Source organism: Trachurus trachurus, assembly GCF_905171665.1.
Source record: "Trachurus trachurus genome assembly, chromosome: 3".
NCBI classification, from domain to species: Eukaryota; Metazoa; Chordata; class Actinopteri; order Carangiformes; family Carangidae; genus Trachurus; species Trachurus trachurus.
Genome location: NC_139893.1, coordinates 36,522,335 through 36,534,691, shown reverse-complemented (window position 1 = coordinate 36,534,691; position 12,357 = coordinate 36,522,335). Strand labels below are relative to the sequence as shown.

The 12,357-nt window shown below is 40.3% G+C and overlaps 1 protein-coding gene across 1 annotated transcript in view; it reads right to left on the bottom strand.

Annotated features, from left to right (window-relative positions):
* The window catches only part of mapk8ip1b (mitogen-activated protein kinase 8 interacting protein 1b), a gene marked incomplete at both ends in the record, with an annotated part of 49,175 nt that overhangs the window by 14,931 nt on the left and 21,887 nt on the right, over nucleotides 1-12,357 (bottom strand). Inside the window, one exon of the mRNA XM_083998335.1 lies at nucleotides 5,380-5,637. Coding sequence (XP_083854461.1) covers nucleotides 5,380-5,637 — 258 coding nt within the window. The remainder of the gene's footprint in view (nucleotides 1-5,379; nucleotides 5,638-12,357) is intronic.

The window sequence follows — 12,357 nt, the reverse complement described above, 5'->3', positions numbered from 1 at the left end:
TCCCACAAAACATGTTATAAACTATCAATTCTAAGTTATTTGAATTGCTAAAACTTTCTGATAACCACTAAAGTTATTTATTGAATCATATTAATATTATTAAATCATAAAATCTTTAATTTCTTATGTTAAAGGGATAGTTCAACATTTTGGCAAACTGGCCCATTGCCATAATCCCTATAGTCATAGCAGTTTGCTACCTTTATTTGTCAGGGCAAGCTATTTTTAGAACGGCGGAGTAGAGCCGCAAGCTGCTCAGAGCTACGTTGCAAAGGTCAATATATGGCATTTATGGGATTATGGCAATGGGCCAATTTGCCAAAATGTTGAACGAAGGAATGCATTTTAAAGAGCCTTTTTTTCCAACAATTGCCGATACCACCCTTCAGATTTTAGTGAGTATCAGCTCAATTTTTATCTGTTATTAAAGAATATACGCAGCTAAAAGACAGAGAATATTGGACACAACTCAGCACACATGAATGAGTTACACATCATTACTAGAAGAACCAATAAGCAATGGCTTTCCATATCAGCAAAACATGTCATAATATGTTAATATTGTGTTCCCAACTTGTTTGTAAATCCAAAGCAAACAAGGTTAAAAATCGAAACGGACATCTGATGCCAGTTTTCAGAGTTTGGCTCGGTCGGTGCCACAGAGACGGCGAAGGGAGATTTTTAACAGATGGAAACAGAACTGGAAACTCCTGTGACGACAATGTGTCGTCCAAAATAAAATCATGTCCTCCTCCTCCTCTGCCCACCCACTGCATGACTCACTTCCCATGTACGGGTAGCCTACCAGGCGGAGACAGAGCTGTTGCCATGGCAACAAGTGAATCAGCAGGTGGGAGACGGCATCATCACTCACTTAGAGCAAAAGGTTTGTTTTACAAAAATATCGTCGCCCAGAGTGGTGACTCAGATACAATGAGTGAGTGTTTGTATCAATGACTAAGCTTCACATGGAAGTCACTCTGACATGAATTTGTCAAGCAGACATCTGAGTTTGGCTGCAGGCAACACACACACACACACACACACACATCACTGCAATGCTTCACACATACACATACTTACATAACAGAGATAGATAGATAGATAGATAGATAGATAGATAGATAGATAGATAGATAGATAGATAGATAGATAGATAGATAGATAGATAGATAGATAGATAGATAGATAGATAGATAGATAGATAGAATCATGTACAACTATTACCCAATTTAAAAGAATGTTTAAAATCAACGTATTGAATAAATATTTAACACTAACATAAAGTAAGAAAATTATTATTACTAAATGGAGGTTCTGTTTGTTTTGTTTTGATACTGTTCACTCTACTTAATCTCTTCGAGTGTAATTTTCCTACAAATTTAGTTTTGTTTTGTTATTGTAATTTTTCTTCCTGTAAATAGGGTAGGCATTAATAAGCTTTGCTTCTGCCTTTGCCCTTTCGCCCATATTGATTATGAAATGTTGACTTGTTTGTGTATGTTAATGTTTTGTGGAATGGACGAATAAATCAATCAATAGATAGATAGATAGATAGATAGATAGATAGATAGATAGATAGATAGATAGATAGATAGATAGATAGATAGATAGATAGATAGATAGATAGATAGATAGATAGATAGATGGATGGATGGATTTGGATAGTAACCTCACCATCTGTCTAAGACCAGCCTTATTGGGTTTATTGGTTAACCTGGGAGAGTGTTTACAACACTGCTAAAATGCCTTCACTGTCAGGGGTCTCAGCTTTCAATGGAGCTTGTGGATGCCAGATGAGAGATTAGAGTCTGACTCAGATTAAGACGGAGGAATCCTCCCTGAGATGTCTGTCCGTCCGTCCGTCTGTTGAATTATTGTGCACAAGACAATCTGGAAGAAAACTGTGCCCTATTTCTGCAGCCAAAATCACACTTCAGTATTTGTCTTAAAATATGCAAAATATACAGTTAAATATATTATATTTATATATAAAAATAAATTGCACTGCTGGTTGGATTGGGTTTTAAAATATTGCTGGTTGGATTGGGTTTTAAAATATTGCTGGTTGGATTGGGTTTTAAAATATTGCTTTTCAAAATGTTTCTCTCCTCCAAATCAGAGCTGCTCTTGTTCAACCACAGAAATCTGTCACTACTTGCTGCCAAATGGTGCAGAGATAACTGTATATTTTGCATTTATTACTGATCCACTGACCTGGAAACAGTGTGCTGTCTCTCTCTGTCTCCCGTGCTCCTCACAGGCTGAGGGAAGCTGCCTGGAGATCATCAGCACTCATGTATCTCATCTCATTTGAGTTTTGCCTGCACCGCCTGAATGAACCTCTGTTGTCACTGCCAGCTCTGTTGAAGCTGTAGTAGTGTCTCAGTTGTTGTTGTTGTGCAGAAAACACACCTTGCACACTTTACACTTTGCCATTGTTATGAAGTGAGTCTGATGATGTGCTGACAACCAAGCAAAGGGCTACTGCACAGAGTGGGTAAATAAAAATAAATCACTTCATTTTCTTATGTGAGAAAACCAAGACAGAGGAGTAAACGTAATTTATACACCCACAGGAGTGAGAAATAGACCAGAATGCATTGCAGCCACAGCTTGTAAAGTGTAAATCTTTTGCCTCCCCCACTCATGTTTCCTTGAAGTCACAAACATACTGTCCTTTGTGTAAATGTGTGTCATCTACAGCAGAGCCAAGCAATCGTGACGTCAAAAGGCATTGTGCCGATGTGTCTGGTTGGAAGACAGCTGGTTCAAGTGCAAACTACAACACTGCATCTCCTGGAGATAGCTTAATCTGTTTAGTGCTTTATTTGATTAACATGGACTATCCCTGCATTGTGGTTCCAACACACTACTACGTATGTGGAGTTATGGTTTAAAATATAGCCTACTATAAATTACTGAGAATTTGAAACCACTTTTTTGTGCCAAGTGCACACAATATTATCATAGTTTACTTAAATAGCATTAGAAATGTGGTGTGTATCATCTTATGTATCTGCCCTCATTTCAAACTGAAGCGACATCTTCCAGTTGACTCCATTCTTTACACTTTGCCCATTAAAATTCCTGAAGTTCAGCTACCGTGAGCTTTTCAGTCTGACTGAAAGAGTTCAAGGTAAAGTTCTACAGCTGGTCATAGCAAACAGCTACATCCTCACTGTACAAACACAAATCCATACCCTGGATTTTAAACCATTAGCTGCAGACTGCAGTAAATGGTCAACATTAGGAGCAGTGGCGGATGGATGTTTATGTTAGAGGGGGGTGTCATCTGTTGCTTTGTGTCTTTAGGGTTCACTCAGAGGACATTTTTTTTAGAAACACTTCATCCATTTAACATTGAAATATTTTAAATCAGACTTTGTTTTGTTTTTTTAATCTCTTTTTGCCTTCTAGTTGCTGGATGAAGTGAGTGAACAGGGTCCCATGAGATGGGCAGACTTCCCAAGAAGAAAAGTGTTTCAAAGCAATTATTTCCTTTCTGCTTTTCAGTTCTGACAGCTCTCTCTCTCTCTCTCTCTCTCTCTCTCTCTCTCTCTCTCTCTCTCTCTCTCTCTCTCTCTCACACACACACGAACAAAGGCACAGCTAGTACAGTAGGTTTGTTTCCATCTCATGGAAACTGGGCAAAGAACAAAGCGCCGACAAATATAGCACCGCTTGGTTGATCATGTTGACAGCATGCAATGTGTGTGTGCGTGTGTGCAGCCACACGCATGTGTGCATGTGTGTTACAGCCATGGGCAAACTCACTAACATACACATTACTCTATAGATTGCATAACAATATATCAGCATTCAGGCATTCACATGTCTGTGGAGTTTGGCAGTTATGAAAGAGTAATTTGCACAAATGAACATGTATATTGCTGATCCTGGAATAATTTACTGTATAACCATTGTAACTCATAGTTTTAGTATTTCTTAAATAGCGTCCTATCACCTCTGTCATTAGCCTGGCATCCATCCAGCAGCTAAACAGCCAGATATTTCATGTGAGGCACTAACAGAGGCCTAACTAAGGCTGGGAGTGTATACTGATCTTGCCAGTGGACACACAACTTCAGGGGAATGCTAATATGATAGATATACAGTAGGTCACATGTGTTTGCTGCTCATGTGTTCTTTGCTATGTTGAACTTCACTGTAACAGTCATGGCAGTTAGTCTGTTGAGTCATTTTTATAACAGATCTAAGGTGCGACACTCCTGTCGTGATCAGTGTCATCAGTGATTTCTGCAAGTCGCTCAAACCACGTATGTTTACAATCAAACGACAAAGCCTTTGATAATTATGGTGGGACTAGGAAAGTCATTCTCATGCCTAAACCTCACCCAACCCTAACCATAGAGTTGTCACTTATTACAACAGATGTGTTTTGCGACAGTCATTCGTCACAGCATTGGGAGGTACAGACTGATGATGTCATATTGCTGTTGATGGGGCGTTTAATCAGAAAACGTGTCCGTTATAGAGGTCGGTACAAAAGATTAATCTTCTTTAATTTGGAGGATTTGGCACTTTTACCTGGTCTGTGTTTAACACACATGCAAACATGCACAGACACACACACACACACACCGAATGTAGCGTCCATTTACTGGAAATGCGAAACACGGACCACAGCTTGCTGTACGACTGTGAAATCAACACGACACTGACCAACACACACCTCCACTGTCACACACACAGCCTCACCCAAACACACACACAATCATGTCTGCGTGTCTGTACTTGCGAGGACCCATGCTACAGTAATACTGCACCTGCTGTTGCTCCTAATCTCAACCTAAACCCAATTCTGCCATTAAGCTTAAAAATAGCCTTCAAACAACTCATTGAAGGCAACACATCCTCCATCTGGAGCTGAAGATGGACCTAACATAGCTGGAAGTCCAAGAATTACACACACACACACACACACACACACACACACACACACACACACACACACACACACACACACACACACACACACACACACACACACACACACACACACACACACTGACACAGTCACGAGCTCCAGCAGCATTCAAACACAAACAGAGACGGGCACCAAGGAAAAAAAAAAATCTCTGTGTCCAGACAATTGAGGCCATTGTCCAGTCCAGTAAACAGATTCTGTCAGAAGCAGAATTGTAATGAATCTAGTGGTGATGTCACACAGGTTGTCCATTCATATCTCCATTTTTACATGACTATAACATTTGTGTGTGATTGTGCCTGTGTGGGTTCCTCCTCCCTACACAGAAACATTACTCCACCCATCCTGCTTCGTGATCAATAATGTGTGTGTGTGTGTGTGTCTCTGTGTTTGTTTGTGTGTGTGTGTGAAATTAATTGAGAGTTTACCTGTGTGCGTGGCACAATTGGGAAGAGGTTAAGGGTCGTGGGTCTCTTGGGTCGATAGGTATCCATGGTAACAGGTGCTGCAGGGTCCTTGGTGGCTGGCGGGGGTGCGATGGCGGATGCCTTCAAGGACTCTTTGTCACCGCGGTAACCGTCAGCACCGTCTATAAGGTCCAAATGCAGCATCTCCGCCTGAAGCTGGCCGACGGCACCCAGCTCGGCCCTCCCCGACATGCTATTGGTTCCTCGTCTCACATGGCCCTGCAGGGATTGGAGGAAAGGTGCCGTCAGTTGAAGCAGCGAAGGAGAGGGAGAGAGAGAGAGTGAGAGAGTGAGAGAGTATGCATGTGGACGGTATGAGGAGACTGAGCCGGCCAATTAGAAGCTGCTCTGTGCTCAGACTGTAACACTCTCACTGCCAACACTGAGCAGCTTAAAGCACAGCAAGTATCCCCAGCTTCAGCTTCTCCACATCTACCTATGGTGATGATGAATGACAATGAAAAGTCTCTGTTGAACAGCATTCACTCTCACAGCCTTAAATATCATTTTTGTCTATGTTGTTTAATCTCATCCACCTAAAAATCACACGAACTTAGTCTCAAATTCTGGATTTGATTATTTTTCCCATGACCAGGTAGTCAGGAGTGATGTCCACTGATGTCATATTCAGCAAACATGGAAGCAGCTGCAGCAGGTTTGTCGGCAGCTAAGCGGTAAATGTTTGTCATGTTGATATAAATGATGCAGTAGCCGTTGTTGCTGCACTTGATGGATGGATTGTAAAAACATTGAACCTGATATTTCCTCTAGAAACACCACAAGGTCAACATTGAAATCTCCATCAGCATCTGCTGTTACTTTAAGTTCTAATTAGTAAATGTTAGCCTGCTAAGGTCAACAGCTACATCTGCTAATTGCTGCATGTTAGCGTTGTCACAAACATAGTTGTGTGTGTAGGCTACTCATATTCTTGTTGTGTTGTTGTTTTATTTAATTTGACACAGAAAGACTGTCATTATTAGCCATCAATTAGCTAGACCTTTTTGAACTTGGATGAGTTGAGATGTAGATGATGATTGGGTCATGAACTTGTTATTGCATAAGAAACACCTGTTGTTTCATACTTCCGATTAGCAGCCCCGTATTCCCTGCAGCTTCTATAGGACATCTACTGTAGGAGATTTATCCAGCAAAGAGAAAGATCAGAACATTACAAAAACCCATACCCAACAAAAATAAGCAGAAAGTTGTGACCAAATACTTCATTATCATATTTGCTACAATGAATAATAAAAAATACAAATTATAATTGTAATTGTAATACAGCTGATATATCTCTTAACTGTAAAACATTTTCTCTTGTTGTCAAAATGACAATTATAATGAACTAAATCTATCTGCTCTGAGACGGTGCTGTTCTGATTGTAAAGTCCTGTAGAGTCAAATTAAAGGTGATTAAACATTGTACTTGAAAGCTGAGTGGCTGTCCAACCCATTTCTCTCCCCACAAACAAATCAGAGCAACCTTTTCATTTTGTGTTGAGATTCACTTCCACTGTCTCGTACATTACTGCAGAAATCAAAGCAAATGACCAGCATGAGCGTCATCTGAGAGACAGTAAGTGTGAGGAAACTGGGCCAGAACAGTCTGCTTTACTTACCATCACTATCCCTACACACACACACACACACACACACACACACACACACACACACACACACACACACACACACACACACACACACACACACACACACACACACACACACACACACACACACACACACACACACACACACACACACACACACACACACACACACAGAGGACATGATAATTCCTCCTGTCAGCTGATGTAGACTTTGACAGAAGAGTCACTGTTAAGCCCATTACTGTCTTCAGACTTGCTCTTTGCTGCACATCTATAAACAAATACATAACGAACACACAAACAGCTCAGTATGACCACAAAAATGTGCACATGCACAACATGAAAGACTTAATCTGCTGCCCTAATAAGAACCTTAATACCTAGGTAAGTAAAACTGGATCAAATTCTACATCAGGTGAGAGTCACTTTGACCTAAAAAGCTCATAAACCTGAAACTCATCAGTGTGAATTTTGTGTCATGTGACATTTTAAGAGGCTTTCCGTTTCAGATGGATCATTTTTGAATAATTTCAGCAATTTTACATAAAAATCAAGCAATGGTTGATAATGTACTGAACTAATGGCATAATTATCAAACAATCCCCCTAAAATATGTCATTATATCTATTCACGCACCAAAACTCTCTTGCCTTACGTAGAAAGTAAGATGAAACGTCATAATGAATGAGTGAATGAATGAAGCACCCACCCACAGATCAATTAGCAAAGATACTGGAAAGCAGAACACAGCAGTCCTGAGTCAGTGATGATCGGTTATCGATTTGTCAGTCAGAAAACCAATACGCTCCTTTAAGAGCTGTTTCAGAGCTGACCCAGAAACGGGAGGACAACAAAGCAAGAGTTGTGTAAACACTCTGCCACCATGAAAACCACATTCACCACAGTCTGGACTGTTTCAGCAGAGAAGATCACTGAGGTAATCGTAACTTCTTCAGCATTTCAACCAACATGAACAACATGTATATCCTACCTAACAATCATTTGCATGCATGTTTATGTAAACATGCAAAGTAGTAGTTTAGTGAATGACTGTATTATGAAGATTATTGTAAGCATTTGCCTTTGTAATTGGAGCAGAATTTGTATTAATGTGTGTGTGCAGCTGGAAACAGAAAGCTAACTCGCAGTGGGTGAATGGAATAGAGGTTAATCCAATTCCATCGGCTACGTGTTGCCTTCAAGCACATTTGTATGCAGCAAGACACCGATCACAGATAAACTGATTTCTACCCCCACCTCAAGAGAGGAACAGGCCTGTGTGTATTTGAAAAAGGGGTTGCTGTAATGGTTTGCTAAAAAGCCAGATACATTTAAATTAAAATTACAATGGAAAGTGTATGTGAAGCTGAATTTTTATTCAGAAACCTATCATTGTAAGTCCGCATTTTTTCACACTTTACGCATTTCAGATGTCTCTCTAAATGTTGACGAGAAATTCTGCACTGTGTTAATGATGCATTCAGGACTCCTTTGTTATCTGGTAACATCCATAAATATCACAATCAGGTTGTATTTACCTTTAAAGTTAATAATGATCATCAGTCATAGGCAAATACATTGTGCACCACTTAAAATGCCTCCACATTTAAATAATGAAAGCTGAAGACAAACTATAGAGTTTGTTTTTTTCTTTAAAGACCTTGTGGAATAAAAGAGTAGAAAATCCACCCATCCATCTATCTATGTATCCATCCATCCATCTTTTGTCTGTCTGCCCGTTCATCTGTTCATCCTATAAAGTTCCTATAAAACCCCAAAGGAAATGCTCCTGTCATCTATTCCTCCTCCTCCTGTATTTTCAGCTCAGCCACATCAGACCACTGCCTGTCTCTGTCGAGACAACAACTCTCCCACTCTCATTTTTCTCTTCCTTTGCCTTCCTCAATTTATCTTTCTGCTTGCTAAAGTTCTACACTCTGTAATGCAGCTAGGTTTCTATTCTTCCTGTCAGGATTTATGACCTTAAATTACAACTGGCCCCTTTAAGAGAGCTCTGGCTGTTGTTGCTAGGAGACAAGGGGCTCAGTGACGATGAGGAGGCTGAGGAAAATGCCGCTGCCCTGAAGATGCTGTGATGCTCCTCTCTATGGTCCAATCAGAGCAGTCCAGTGCAGGGGAATCACTGAGACAACAGGTCAAACACACCAACACCACGTCAGAAGACATAAAGCTGAGATGTGGGGTAGATTTTTTGCAAACAGGACGTTGGATTCGTTCAATAGACGATGGAATGTCTGAATCAAAGCTACTAATGCTTATGACAGGATCTGAGCCTTTTTTCTTATAACTGCAGTTCCCTTCAGCTCTATTCCACTTGATTCAGCTCATTTTATGGGCTTCCAAGCTGACAAGCAGTCTCCTCAGCCATGTTTCTAGTCAGCAGCAGATAGCACTGTTTAATTGTTTGCCAACATATAACATGGCATGATCATTTTGGATATAGCCTATTTTGTTTTTGAAATGTGTTACAGCTTCAAAGTGGCCCCCCAAAACAAATGTGCAGCTTCTATTGATGCATCCAGAAGAAAACATGGATAATGACACTGATCGTACTGCTGATTATTACCAGTAAACATGGCATTTACGTGTATGAGCAGTGCATGAATATTGCAAACGGCTGAGTATCAGTAAACATACTGTTAATGACATGTGATTCCCTAAACAGGAGCAGAGCCTCTCATCTCTCTGTTTGTGTTGATGAAGCAGGTTTCTCTCTGCTGTTACCATGTGTGCATGAGATGACGTGAGCAGTATCCATGGGGGCAGTGCATGTGTGTGTGTGTATGCATATGCGTGTTGCTGTGTGTAGTATGCACCGACACTGCATTTATTTTCAGCTCTGACACGTGCAATAGGTGAGAGAAACACTGTTGCCATGGAAATAGACCTCTTTCTCCTCTTGTAAGTGTTTTGCTGGACTCTCTCTCTCTCTCGCTGTTTCAATCTCTCTCTTTCACCATTTCACCATATATCTCACTCTCCCTTCCTCTCTGCATTAATGAAATCTGTTGTTACTTAAGTGTTTGGAATAAGATAATCAATCCTCCGTATTGACACAAAGGTTTTAATGCAATGTTACTAAAGCTAAATGAAGTGGGCCTACATCAGAAATATATAATACATACAGTAAAGGTTTTACATGAACAATTCACTTTGAATTCATAAAGCCATTGAAATCATAAGCCATAGACGTTAGAATTTAAGATTTATCAAATGTAATAAATCCATATCCATATTTTTTGGCTTAAGTTTCTCAAAGTTCCAGAATTATATTATTATTATTAAGAAAATTATTACATTCTTTACAAGACATACTGTATACATTTAGGGAAATAATACAGTTGGTATAGTGGAGATTATAAGGCTGATGTGTTTATGGTGAATTATAAGTCACAGGACTGAGTGATGGCCTACAGTATATGTGATGTCATGTGATGTGTTTGATGTCTACAACTACTACCACTTTAGGGCATTGTGAGTTTAAAGTAGAGCGATGTAAACAAAGACAGTAACATATTTGTTATGCTGATTTCCTCTGTCCGACACACTGACAACAGAGGGCAGCCTAGACGGAGTAACACGCCTTGTATCTTATCTTTGTACATCTGTGTGGACGTTGTATTGTGGTCCATTTCAGCAGTCACTTAAATGTAATTGCTTGTTCTATCTGACCTCAACCTGACACATGAGTTTTTTTTTTCCCCAACCATCCACCCACAACAAATGACTGCTAATCAAATCCATTTACTCCTGCACACATGCATGGAAGCACTCTCGTCTCTTCAACACACACACACACACAGTGGTTGCGATAATGCATTTTGTCGTTTCATGTCTCCGAGGAACACCAAATCTTCTTTATGTCTCATTCTGGATTTGAGCTGCTCTACACAACGTTAATGCTTCATGACGTAACAGCGATTCACACACTAATTCAGATGGAAGTCATATTTTTCTCTCTTTGTTTTAAGGGTTAGGGTTTTCGTCCAAAAAATGTTTCTCAGTTGGCGTGTTTATAAACCCAGCATAGGTATTGTATGTATATGAATATATCTCTACCGCATGTCCACTGCTGACTAAAAACAGACTATTAAGCAACAGCTTTGTTTGAAGGGTTAAGGAATTCCTGTTTTTATCATCCTGCCTCATTTTGTGAAACTGGGATTTGTAAATACGGTTTTCAGGAAGTCTTAAACAATAAAAAATATAATGTCTTAATAGTGACACCACAAACAACAATGTGCGCATGTGAATGAATCCTGCTGACGGGCTCTCACATGAATGAAAACACTAAAACTGCTAAATGTAACACTTCCTGTAGGAAACTACCACCTACAGTACCAGAACTTTTTATAGCTACAAACTAAATTTAGAAGCACCTCTGTTTGAAATGCAGGTTAGGGTTCTATAGTTACATTCCTGTACTTAAACAACATTTAAACCTGGCAGTTCCCTGGTCTTTGTCAGAGCTCCCTTGGGCACAGGGATTTTCATTTTCTGGGAGGCAGCAGCTATAAAAGATGAGTCCTCCTCAGTCTTCATTGCTGAGGAAACAGATGCGCCTGAAGGGCAAACAAAACAAGAATCTAGAAAGAAGACCGCTGCTGAATCTAAATGTTGTCCATCTATAAATATGGTTTTGGTTTGTGAGCCTGGGAGAAAACACATTATTTTTGAGGAAAATAAACTTTAACCCTGTTTCAGTAATAGAGGTGAAAATCTAAACATTGCATTACTGTAGTGTTTATATTCAGTGTCAAATATTGTAGAACATAACTTACATTAATCTTAATGCTAATGTGATTGCAGCTGTTTGATCTGTATTGGCATTCTCAAATAGGTGTGCACCGGTTGAGACATGCTCTCTGACCCCTCCCTTTAAACCCCTATACACACACACACACACACACACACACACACACACACACACACACACACACACACACACACACACACACACACACACACACACACACACACACAGTCGCTATGCCCCGTCCCCTCCCTCTCCTGCTGGGACAGACACCACGCCTGTCTGGGATGTGTGATGCTGCTTCCCTGTGACTGTCCATTATTGATGAGACAAGATGCATCCCGAAGCCCCCCCTGGGATAATGAGCTCACTGATGTGGTCATCGCTCTGTGTGTACATACTGTGAAGGCTCCACAGTGCATAGCCCCTTCCTCTCCCGACGTTCTACAGCTGCACCACCTCCTTATACATTTTTAAACAGGCCGGGCCTGTGTCGAACACTGGCCACATGGAAATAGAGAGCAGAGACATACAGTAAAGCTCCATCTGTAA